The 13,516-nt window shown below is 35.7% G+C and overlaps 1 protein-coding gene across 1 annotated transcript; it reads right to left on the reverse strand.

The window, feature by feature from the left end:
• Positions 1 to 2,408: 2,408 nt before the first annotated feature.
• LOC128674485 (uncharacterized) lies at positions 2,409 to 11,457 on the reverse strand. Its single transcript, XM_064436297.1, has 4 exons — positions 11,358 to 11,457; positions 10,138 to 11,201; positions 9,141 to 9,192; positions 2,409 to 3,510 (listed from the first exon to the last, which is right to left on the reverse strand). The coding sequence occupies exons 1-4, from the start codon at positions 11,367 to 11,369 to the stop codon at positions 2,554 to 2,556; spliced, it is 2,085 nt and encodes a 694-aa protein (XP_064292367.1). The 5' UTR covers positions 11,370 to 11,457; the 3' UTR covers positions 2,409 to 2,553.
• Positions 11,458 to 13,516: the final 2,059 nt, after the last annotated feature.

Raw genomic sequence — 13,516 nt, forward strand, 5'->3', positions numbered from 1 at the left:
CTTTCTCCCCCTTCGGGGTGGAATTTCCAAGATTCCTCTCTTAGTGCTCACCTACACTCCCCAGGGAACCTACCAAACCTCAGTAACTTCAGTACCTTGCCTGTCAGTCAGTCACTCAGTAACGGAAGAGTTTTAATATTGATAATATACCGATTTTATATATACTTTACATCTACATACACCTGTGCGTTTAATATAACTATTATGATAGATATAATAAACAGCATACAATACAGCCTATCCTCTAGCGCTGAGAAAAATGTATAATTTTAAAGATTCGATCATTCGAATCTGTATCAGTGCAAATATCGAATCAATTAATACATCATTTGGATCAATTGGATCATCGGATCTCAGACAGATTCAAGAGCAGAGAACAAGACTTAGTCTTGTTACGAATTAAACGAAAATTACTTAATGCTTTAATTGATATAGAATATTGTTTTAAAAAATCGAATAAATACATTTTTATATTTGCCAGAAGTTAGAAAAAAATCACCTAAAATCAATTCGATTCTCCTTCATACTTCGTTCAGGCTTAGGACTGACAGTTAGTTTTACTAACTGGCATATTTAAGAATCGATTTTATTTACAGTGATTTTGGGATTATTTATCTATATTGTTCATTTTTTTTTGTATTTTTTATTATTTTTTCTATGTACCGCGACGCGACTCAATGTTGCCCGAATCATTACGAACAGTCGCTAGTCGCTCGGCTTAGCTTAAGTTTCATTCATTCATTCTTATCAGTGAGCGCGTCACAGAACATAGCTTCAGCAATCTGTGGTGAGCTCATTGATCCAATGATCCACTCGGAGTGAACGATTGAGATTCGGATCAGTGCATCACTTTGCTGAAACGACTCACTCAATCGTTTCTTTAAAGAGTTACACACGTCTACTGTCCTCGTATTTGCCTATATAAACCACAAGGCAAACTTCGGCTAAGAATATTCAAATATTTTTTCATTTATTTTGTAATACAATAGTTATAACAATATCCAAGATCAGGGATTATAGATCACTAGATATATTTATTGGGAATTTAAAAGGATAAAAGTACTATATGTATTATTCCTGGTTACATTCTACCCGTGTATGAAATTTCATAAAAATCGGTCCAATATAGATTTTGCGTGAATGAGTAACAAATAAACATATATATTTGTTACTCATTCACGCAAAATCTATATTGGACCGATATAGATTTTGCGTGAATATCGTGATACAAATCCTCACAAATTTTCGCATTCATAATATTAGTAGGATGAGCGATTTATTTATTGCTTCGGTAAAATATATATCTATTTGTAAATACAGATCAAATGATGGTAAGACTGTCCACAAGTATGTAATAAAAATTGGCAGAATTTATTAGGAAACTCATAATGAGTTTCTTTTATATTGCACCTAATCTAGTGTATTTTTGCAACTTAACCATTGTTCTTGTCTCACCATAGTGTCTCATATAGGTAACAATCGTCAATCTGTCATTAATGATATAACAAGCGTTCTACGTTTCATAACGTCATTTTTTCGTTTAGATCCATTCTTACTTCCCTGCTATCCATTTTGATAAAAGAATGAGAAAAGATTTGTATTTTTGTTTGTAATGTATAAACTCAAAAACGACTAAATATATTTCAGTAATTTTACCTAGTAGTTTTTGATGAAATTTGGCAAAGAGAGAGACGAAACCTTCAAGAGTAACATAGGCTACTTTCTATTATGGTTTTACCAGAGTATATAGCCGCTATAGTTATACATGTATGTATATAGTTACTAAAATTTCAGAATAAAAAAATAATCGATTACCTAATATTATTTTTGTTTCAGCAGTTAAGTTTAAGTCGCCCCTGGGAGTATAGAATAGGGGTACCTATTCTACGATGAAAAGACACGCCACAAATTTCAATTAGATATTTATAGGTACATATGAGTGTATAGTTCATACGAGTAATATGTATTTTTTCGAAATCTTTACGTAATTTTTTTATAACACATAAGGATACGAAAATAAATTTCTCCTACCACTTAGGTAGAGACACAGTTTAAATTCTTTACTCGTATAAAGTGGGTTTGGTCAATGAATCAGATATTATGCAACAATTATATATAATGTGGAGATCTCTCAATTTATCTGTGTTTATTGCTTCTTGGAAAATTCCTTATGTGACACTATTTTGAAATATGTTAAGGTTTAAATGCGGTTTAAATGCGGTAAGAGTTAAAAGTACATCTTATAATTGCAAACAAATCCTTGACTCGATTCTAGATTCCAAAAATATTTAATAATTTAAACTAATAAATCTGTTTCTATAGCATTGTAAAATGGTCCGTTAAAATTACTCTCTCGTCATTCATTATATATAGGTCAGTGACTTTCAACAAGCAATAAATAAGGACAATAACATTTCAATCATCTGATTTATTTACACGATAATTCTAACGTGAGGTATCAAACGATATTTATTATCTATGTACACGTACATCTAATGACTATCAATATTTACATGTCTATCGACTATTTGGCACGACGATATGATTCTATGATCACCAGCAACAACTCTTCTTCTTGTAGTGGGTGACGTGCTTGATGATGTGCAGGGGGTACGGCTTCCAGACAGCATAAGGCACATGAACGTGCTTCTCAATAGGGACATGGATCTTCTTGATCACTTCATAAGGCTTGTCAACGGGGACTGGTACCTTCCTGATGACTTCCACTGGTACGTGTTTTACGACCTCGACAGGGACTGGTCTTTCGACTTCCACATGCTCTGTTTTGTAGACGGGATAAGGCACATGTTTCACCACATCGACGTGCACGGGGTACGGCTGTGGAACAGGTACCTTAACCTCTTGGCGGACGGGAACAGGCACGGGCTGAGGCACGGCTACTTGGACATGACGGGTCACTTCAACTGGAACACGACGGACAACGTTCTGGACAACAGATTGCAATTCGTATCTGGTTGCTGAAGCGACTGGACGGCCTACGGTGACAGTGGTGCCAATGACACGAGGAGGACCTACGGCGGTGGTTACAGCTGCTGTGGGAAGGTTAGCCTGGAAGGCGGGGGCGTACGAGCCGAGGGATGGTAGTGTCGCCGGAAGGGGTCCGGCGAGAGGAGCTGGACCTCCTATGCTGGTAGGTAAGTTCAGGGAACCTTCTGTGTATGGCGCCGCAGCGGGATAAGGCGCATCATCATGGACATCGTGGCTTACAACAGGCGCTGACAAATGACCATAGTCAAGATGGTCACCAAGTAGTGCTCCATCTCCTAACCCATGTGAATGCGAGTCCAAGGTTGTGCCCAAATTCAAAGATCCCGAAATTGCTGGAGGTCCGTACGACGTTGCAGGAGGTCCATACGACGTCGAAGGAGTGCCATATGAAGCTGAAGGGGCGCTTAGTGCTGATGCCACATACGAATCATCCTGATGATGCCCAGTCAAAACTCCTGCATTGACAGTATACACTAGAGCAGTCGCATATAGTACCCTAACCTGTAACAAATAAAGACGGTTATAGATTGGCACGTTTGGTTTGTGGTGGTCTATATATTTATCATGAATTTTATTTGAACTTACAAAAAATGCCATGGCTTTTAGCTAAACGCTTTTAAGCCAGCCTAGAAAGAAGTTGTTGTGGACCCTTCCGAAGTTGGGTGGTTTATGTTTTGATAAAGTTACGTCGCCAACTATTTATACCAAGTCAAAAGTTGCTCTTTCGATACGACGCCTATGCATAAATTATGACTATTCTAACGGATGTCTTTGCATTCGAGGCATCAGTTTAAAAAAAACTTTATGTTAATCTGTGGTCTCGATATGATGTTTCTTAAGATTATGCAAGCCGTGATGTCATTACGGTTGTGGACAGACAACCTGTCGACTGATCTTTATGGTGTTTTTCACACATATGGAAATTAATCAATGTCGGAGAGATCTAGGCCCTTTTCTGACTTCCCTTTTAAAAAGTAAGCTACTTCATATGACACAATTATTTTTTTAATGGGTTTGGCACGAAATATTATATTACGAACAATATTCCATCTCACGTTCGTGATATATATTTTTTCATATTTAATTTTTAACATTATTTAGAATACGATTTAAGCGTAAATTTTTCATTTAAATAAAGAACATGAACATGAGCTTTTCAGTAATTCGAATTTTAAAAAAATCGCTCCAATTATGTATTTCCTTTTAAATTAAATTAATGGTATTATCCAGAAAAATCGATCCAGCAACAAACTCGAGATGACTATAACCTTTCCTATAACAAATAAATAAACGATATGGCATAACCATTATAAATGTCTACGTACAATGTCGTAGGTCGAACTAAAAGTAAACAAAAGATAAAATCTTTACGTAATCATAACAATGGTTTGCTTTATTATAAATTGACAATAATGGAAAGTAAGATAAACTTATCCAGCTTGCGAAATAAGTATCATGATTTTATTAATTTTAATATTACAAAAAAAATATATATCCATCACATTACTGTTCCTTGATATATTGACGACCTCTGTGGCGCAGTGGTAAGGTTCTTGTCACTGAACCGAGAGGTCCCGGGTTCGATCCCCGGTCGGGTCATGATAGAAAATGATCTTTTTCTGATTGGCCCGGGTCTTGGGTGTTTATCTATATATGTATTTGTTATAAAATATAGTACCGTTGAGTTAGTATCCCATAACACAAGTCTCGAACTTACTTTGGGGCTAGCTTAATCTGTGTGATTTGTCCTAATATATGTAAAAAAAATATTTAATACACCTATTTTATTTTACTAAATTGCTAAATTTCTTAAACGAATGTATTCCGTAAATTATTATCAAATAATAACAAAAATCATTTAAATTTAATTTGTCTTATATAAATTAACTATTGGTTATCTGCATTTTTTGACTAATTAATAAACATTCTTGCCAAATGAGCAATTACAATAAATTTCAATCAAATCAAACACTTATAAAAATGTTTATGTAATGAGATTTTTTATTACTATCGTTGTGAAAAAAAAATTAAATAAACAAATGTACCTAAAATTTATAATTAGTTGTTCCCAGACCAACTGGAAAGACAGCTAACTAGCAATCGATTTTAAAGTACCATACCTGGATCAATATTTCATTGACTACAGTGTGGGTCCACCCTAGTCGGTTCGTCTTTGTCTTTAGATAATTTTAATTTTGTAATGGTGTCCTCGGAAGACCAGCGTTGTGGCTCTCACCTCAACATTATGCTGATAGGAGGCCTTTTTGGTATACACAAATTTTAATACGCCGTAATTCTTGTATAATAATTTAGATTTAAGTTTGTGATATCAAATAAAATGTTTCTTTAATTACTCATTTTGTTTGGATTTTAGAAAAACATCGAAATAAAGTTTATTCTTATTTAATTTTTATTTAAATGTGCTTTTATATGGCAGTTACACGTACAAAGAAAGACCATAAAAAATATATTTTGTTTACTTCAATTTACTGCCAAATCTGTGGCTTAGATAGATTTTACATCGATTATTAATAAAGGTAAAGCTTTGTATGAAATAAAAATAAGTAGTTCTTTGGATATTCGTTTTAATAAAGTAACACTACATTACTATTTACAAAACGATGTTGAGACACCTAAATTAATGACTTAGTTTACACCCTAGATTGCAGCCTCACGATGAGCTAGATATTTACAACAGACGGACTAGACAACCGGCGCATCTTGTTTACCAGCCGTGTCCCTTGCTGTGCCAACCGTGGCACAGTGTCATTTCATTGACAATCTCCTCTCTCACTCTGTTTCACTCTCGTTTGAGCTTTTTACCGGTTTCTTCCTCAGACGTTAAACGCCCAGGGACCGCTTTCCTACCATTTCTTCTTCACTTTGTATAACATTCGGCGTCCTTAGTTAACTGTTGATACGCATATCATCCTTGTCGACATTATGTTTCGGGTTTGCCCCTTCTGCCAACACCACTTAAGTAAGTATAAGTAAGTATATTAGGACAAATCACACAGATTGAGCTAGCCCCAAAGTAAGTTCGAGACTTGTGTTATGGGATACTAACTCAACGATACTATATTTTATAACAAATACATATATAGATAAACATCCAAGACCCGGGCCAATCAGAAAAAGACCATTTCCCATCATGACCCGACCGGGGATCGAACCCGGGACCTCTCGGTTCAGTGGCAAGAACTTTACCACTTACGCCACTGAGGTCGTCACTTACTTAGTCCTCTGGCTCAGTGACCCCAAAGTGGGTCTTGGCCTCCGAAACGAGCCACATCCAGAATCTGACAGGACGACCACCTTATTATTTATGTTATTTATTTATTTCTAAACTAGATTTCGCTCGCAGCTTCACTCGCGTTTATTTCGTGCGACCGTCAATAACTTTATTATTATCGATAACTCGGTTCTATGCAACGTATCGATTTTAAGTTTGACGTTATACAACTGTAGAAACTGCATCAAATTCCACCCAGTAGTTTTTGCGTCATGCGCAAACAAACTTACAGACAGACTACAATTCTAAAAAGAGCGTTCTTAATTATTTTTCTTGAATATTCGCTATGTACAGACTTACCCACAGTTTTATTATATGTATAGATTTCAGGCAACAAGACTATAGACCCATATAAAATATAACTTACTTGTAACTCTCTAATGAAAATACTGTACATCGGCGTAAGACGTAAAGAGATGAATTAATTCAGCCAAACTAGCATGGTCTCGATAGCTCAGTGGTCAAGAGCACTGTCCCGGACAGACAAGGCCGCGGGTTCAATTCCCGCTCGATTCCAAAATTTTTTCATGACATTTTCAAACATAACTAACAGACTAACATACATAATATAATAAAATATTGCTTTATTAATTAGTTCGCCTAACAAGTTCTGTAATCCCTATAACGACACCACTGAGAAAAGCAATAAAATTTGAATACGACCATATCACAAACAAGTTCGTCTTGAGCAAGCATCGATTACATCACTCCACCCTTTACCGATTTGTTAAAATTAATATATCGATTTCATGGGAATTTATATGTTAATGAGATTAAAACTAGTTGGTCAACAGAGGCTGGTCTTCCGGTCTGACGTTATGCAAAATGACAGTGATCTTGTTAGCGAATGTGGGGTATTGTGATAGACGATTCATGTGTAACTGTGTCTCAAGGATTCAGTCGTGTGATAATTCAGCGCAAAAATAATTTATACTAACTGTTGACCGCAGTTTCGCACGCGGTAGCCTCTATTCCAAATTTCAAAGAAAGCGTGAAAGATAGACAGAAACACAGACAGACATTCGCATTGATCATATTTTGTAAGTAAAGATAAATATAGATTAATCAAGATATGGATTTATATCGATCCTAAAAATCGTTTTACTTTTTCTTGTTGTACCTATATTTAGATATTTATCAGTCTCTCACAGAAAATTTTATGGACTTTAAAAAGAATGGAAGAATTTGAATTATGGCATTTTTGGTATTTTTGTTAAAGAAAAATTCACACGAAAACTGAACTTTGAAGCACACCTAAAGTAATTATTACGCACTCTGGTAGGAAAATGTCTAAGTATTTAAATGTATCTAGCTACTGAAGCTAATTAAGTAGGTACAAATACAAGATAAAGCAAAATACCTATATATATACTTATGAGTACATACGAAGTGGGAAAACATAGTACTTTGTTGTTAGGCGAAGTTTCAAATTAAATCAACACTTCTATAAAATATCTTTTGACATGTTGATATCGTCTTGAAACTTCTCATAAAGGTACTCAATGTATAAATAACGGGGTAAACAGAGTACTGTCTTGTTTATTTCAGGTTTTTCTTTTATTTAAAGTAATAATCAACTTCTAATTTTTTAAGTAATAAAAGACATAATTTTATTATTTCTTTATTTAGAATAAGAATCATTTATCATCCACATCCATTAAAATTTAGGCGGTAATGAGTTTATTAGAAAGTTAATTCCATAATAAATTACCAAATATCTTATATTATACATATTTATAAAATACACTTTTAATAAAATGTATTTTTAATTTAAATTATTTTTATATTTTGTATTTATACTAGATTTCATTTTTGATTAATTTAGTCGTTCCTCATTTATATATATTTTTAATTACTTTAAGTTTAGCCATAAACGATTATTATTACATTTATTTTTAATTTACATGAAATAAAATTTTTCTCGTAAGTGAATTGAAGTCATAAATTTTATAATTAGACAATATACTCAAATATACTTTATAGTAGTTACACACGCATGCAAAACCGGAACTGGTAACTCGTGCATCAGAGCACAATATACGTGATGATAACTTATATTTACATCAACGAAAAGCAAGATTTATTAATACACATTGCAATAAACAATGTACTTCCTGGGCTTTTTAAAAAAATGTACAAAAAGAAGTGTTATAATGTTTTTTGGGTTATCCTCAACTGATAAAATATTAATAGTATACACGGATCGACTGTTTGTTACTATCATTATATTCTTGACTTATAAATCATATGATACCGTGGGAAATTTACGCGGGCGAAGCCACGGGAAAAAGCTAGTATTTAATATATAATAATAATAATAATAAATATATCAGGACAAATCACACAGATCGAGCTAGCCCCAAAGTAAGTTCGAGACTTGTGTTATGGGTTACTAACTCAACGATACTATATTTTATAACAAATACATATATAGATAAACATCCAAGACTCGGGCCAATCAGAAAAAGATCATTTTCCATCATGACCCGACCGGGGATCGAACCCAGGACCTCTCGGTTCAGTGGCAAGAACCTTACCACTGCGCCACCGAGGTCGTCAAAAGTATATACAAAGAGTATCTATAACTCTTACTAATATTATACATGCGAAAGTAAATTTGTTACTTCTTCACGCTCTATCTACTCAACCAATCTTCTTGAAATTTGTAGTTTGAAGTATGGAGAAGAATAGGGAATATAATTCATCCCGAAAAAATAACTGTTAATTAAGCGAAGCCGCTGGCAACAGCTAGTTCACGATGTTTAATGGTCCTCCATTGCATAGTGGTCACCACGCCCACATGCTATTCTATTTGCAAGTACTGGGTACTTGTTATCACCGATATTTGTCTGCGGTTCTTGATGTGTTGCGGCTGTTTCTGTTTGGACGGACTATAAACAAAACCTTAGTGTGAGCGAAGGCTCTAAAATAGAACCACTCCATATCCCTGCCGTGGATATAGTATGAGGTGACTAAGGCATGCCTAGGCAGCTGATAGGCAACAATAATATTCCCGAGAAGAGTTGGCGACAGGCAGTCGGCTGTTGCAAAATCACAGCCAATCTACCAAATTTCAAAGTTATTTTTACGCTAACCCCAGGCTTCGCGGCTTCACAGTCCCGAACATAACCTAGAGACAGGCGATAAGATAGAAAGTTAGATGATGAATGTAAAAAGTATATTTTGATAATTTTATGTATTAAATATTCATAATATTTTCTTTTCTGTGCTTGTAATTTTAATTTTTGTATGTTAGATAGATACAGTGTGGGTCCACCCTAGTCGGTTCGTCTTTGTCTTTAGATAATTTTAATTTTGTAATGGTGTCCTCGGAAGACCAGCGTTGTGGCTCTCACCTCAACATTACGCTGAGAGGAGGCCTTTTTGGTATACACAAATTTTAATACGCCGTAATTCTAGTATAATAATTTAGATATCAAATAAAATGTTTCTTTAATTACTCATTTTGTTTGGATTTTAGAAAAACATCGAAATAAAGTTTATTCTTATTTAATTTTTATTTAAATGTGCTTTTATATGGCAGTTACACGTACAAAGAGAGACCATAAAAAATATATTTTGTTTACTTCAATTTACTGCCAAATCTGTTGCTTAGATAGATTTTACATCGATTATTAATAAAGGTAAAGCTTTGTATGAAATAAAAATAAGAAGTTCTTTGGATATTCGTTTTAATAAAGTAACACTACATTACTATTTACAAAACGATGTTGAGACACCTAAATTAATGACTTAGTTTACACCCTAGATTGCAGCCTCACGATGAGCTAGATATTTACAACAGACGGACTAGACAACCGGCGCATCTTGTTTACCAGCCGTGTCCCTTGCTGTGCCAGCCGTGGGAGTGATGCTCTTGTACCTTGTGGTGGACAGTCTTGACGTGGGGAACGGGGTAAGTCTTCACAACAGGCACCGGAACCTTTACAAGTTTAACCACTGGAACTTCGACAACTTTTTCAACTGGTACTGGGTGGGGCACCGGCACATGTATCACCTTCTCAACTGGGACTTTTACAATTTTCTCCACCGGATAAGGCACGGGCTTGTCGACTTTAACGTGCTGGATTTTGACAACAGGCACTGGTACGTTCTTCACAACTGGTACTTGGACAGGGTAGGGCTGTGGCACTGGCACTTGGACTGGCTGGGGCACGGGAACGGGCACCGGTTGTGGCACTCTGTGGGTCACTTGTTTGTAAACGTTGTAGCGTTCTTCGCGTACTCTGTATTGAGTTGGGGCTCCATTGCCGTTGGCGAGTCCGTGAATTTCATTGATGACTGGGGCTTTGGGGCCTGGTGGGGGGGCCTCACCACCTGGAGCGGCAATGCCTGCAGCGCCGAGAGCTCCAGCTGTTCCGAGGAGGCCAGTTGACGTTGCAAGTCCAGCGGCTGGCAAAGGTGCAGCTAATCCTGCTCCAAAGGAACCTCCAGCTAACGATCCTCCACCAATTCCTCCGATGGCTCCCCCAACAAAAGCGCCTCCAGCTAACGCATCTCCAGCCAATGCTGATCCACCAAATGAAGACCCAGAAAAACCAGTTCCACCTAGCGCTGATCCCGAATACGAGTGGCTATCCAACGCCGCATCAGCCACGCCGTGAGATATCGATCCACCGCCGATAAATCCAGAGCCGCTGAATGTCGCCGAGGGAAGAGCTCCAGAAGGGAAACTGCTAGGTAGATAACTCGAGTGTGATAAAGAACTAGGGGCACTCAGGCTAGATAGTGGAGCTGATAGACCAGAGGTGTGATGGTGGACGTGGTCAATGTGGTCATGGTGGCCGATGAGGTCGTGATGATGGTTGTCGTAGTTGTTCCCGTGCAGTACTCCTCCATAAGTGCTGCTCACTAGGATGGCTAAGACGGCTAATTTTTTCTGAAAGAAAACCGTTTGTCAGAACAAATGTTTTGTTTTGTTACACTTTATTATGAAAGATTTAATTTTGTTATTACTGTCTGTATTTACTGTCGGTCTTTAGTGATAAAATTTCATAGGATTTTTTATATATTTTTGCTTATTTTCGATACTTACAAAAGCAGCCATATTGATTAGCTAATCGCTGGCCACTGCTCAACTTGTTTGTGCTAACAAGCCTCGCTTGTTTATGTGGCTTCAACTGTTTTCTTCATATTTATATTCGATGTCAGCCGCATCTCATTCAGTCGATTTTGATGCCGAAAGTGACAAACTGGTTTCTATCGCTTTCTCGCTCTAACGGAAATATACGGACAAATTAATTCATGGCATTACTTAATTCGTAAGGAATATAGGCGCATCAATAATATTGTAACGATTTCTTAATAAGTTACGCTTCATATGGAAATCAGTTTAGAAAATAGTTTTCGGTTACAAAAGAAGGTCGGGAGACAAGTTTGTGACTAAACATAGACAAATCGATCTTTTTGGTGTTGCGACTAGTGACTGTCATACTTGTTCGCTGATACGGAAGTCTTTATTTAAATTTCCAGATTGAAAAATTTTATTTGTACTTACCTCGCGCTCGAGGCCCTTCTAAATATCTAGATTTAGAAGGGTTAAAGTTAAACTTACTATGTTACTGTCAACTCTAACTCGTGTATATAGTACCTAGTTGACATCGACGCCCAGTTGTTTCCGGCGAAGGAAATAATCGACCTTAGTAGCTAGATTATTTCCTTCGCCTAATTTTATTTTCACTAGAGTCTGTACTCGATGAAAATGAAGCAGACAATAATAAATCGCTCTATCAATTTTGCGGAGATGATACACACATAATATTTATAAAATACATCAAAGAAATTTTATTAATTACTATCTGTTGCTTATTTCTTGTCAGCTTAACAATAACGAAATAAAAAATTATGTACGTATACTGCAATAATAAGACACAAGAAATTTTACACATATATACGTACGGTAAACAGTCAATGATTGTTATGTGAATGAATAAATGTATGAATTCAAATATGGATGAAAATTTAGTAACCTAACCTAAACTAAAAAAAATAATATATATCTAATATATTAATAAAATATGTATATATATTTAAAGTTATAGTATCCTATGTCATAATTTCAACGTATCAGCTAAGATCTAGCAAAAAGTTTCATAACGATCGCATCAGAAGTATGGGGCTGCGCGCGCAGAAAGCAGAACACACGCTACGAGACCGCCAAAGAACATCTATTACTCGGACAATAACATGAGAACCACGATTGACGACTGCAATATTTTTTTTCCTTATTCAGCACTCGATCACAATCATAATATGTTTCAGCATGTTTGACCATGTACTTTGTTGTGTACACTTGCATTGTTATATTACTGATAAAAAATTATACATAAATTTATATTTAAAAAGTTGTTTCGGAACGACCACTGCGGAGAAGAAATGCCGAAAGAAACTCATTCAAACAGTGTCGGTCAGTCCTATTATGCCAGAAATCCCTTCTGGCAAGTTTCTTTCTTTCTTTTTAGTTTCTTTCGGCATTTCTTGTCAGCAGTGGTCGTTCCGTAATACTGTTTGTAGTTTTGGTAAATATCATTAATTTAGAATATAATGTGAAAAAGTGACTGAGAAGGCCTAATTTCCGAATAAATTATTTGCCTTACTCATAAGGAAGAAGCTGCGAGAAACGCTCAAATGAGAGAGAGAGAGACAGAGAGAGAAAGATTCAGAATCACAAATCTAAAAACATTAGGTTATAATAAATATTTTCTATGAGCAAAAAGTTTCGTCAAACAAAATGAGACCGTAATAAACTTGTCAATTTGTGAACTGGTTTAAATGATCGAGTTAAGGATTGCACCTGGCACTGATATATGCAATCGATCATTAAAATGATTCAAGAGAAATCATCAGACGCTTAATGATGTCATCTCGCCGCTGTTCGCATGATAATCATAATTACGTGTTACACGAACCCAATTTTCACTGAATATTTTAAAGATTCTCTCATGTATTAACCCTCTAGAGAGAAAACTATAAGAAAAATGTAATGAAACTGATTACGCGTGACATTCTATTTACGCACATTTTTAAATTGATGTTTCTGAACGGGTGAATTTATGGATATCATAAAAAAATATTATTATTAATTATAGCTTTTTGCCACATAGATGTTTATGGGCGACTAAATTAATAGACAACACTCTTTGGCACGCACTTAACAGAAATGGGCATAACATACCCAGAACCGCAACCAAATAT

This window comes from Plodia interpunctella, chromosome 12 (genome assembly GCF_027563975.2).
Source record: "Plodia interpunctella isolate USDA-ARS_2022_Savannah chromosome 12, ilPloInte3.2, whole genome shotgun sequence".
In the NCBI taxonomy this organism is placed as follows: Eukaryota; Metazoa; Arthropoda; class Insecta; order Lepidoptera; family Pyralidae; genus Plodia; species Plodia interpunctella.

Coding starts and splice junctions, on each gene's coding strand:
- LOC128674485 (XM_064436297.1), bottom strand. Junction 9,193..10,137: donor CACAGCAAGGGACACGGCTG/GTAAACAAGATG, acceptor TTTTGTTTATAG/TCCGTCCAAACAGAAACAGC. Junction 3,511..9,140: donor AGAACCGCAGACAAATATCG/GTGATAACAAGT, acceptor TATTTGTTACAG/GTTAGGGTACTATATGCGAC.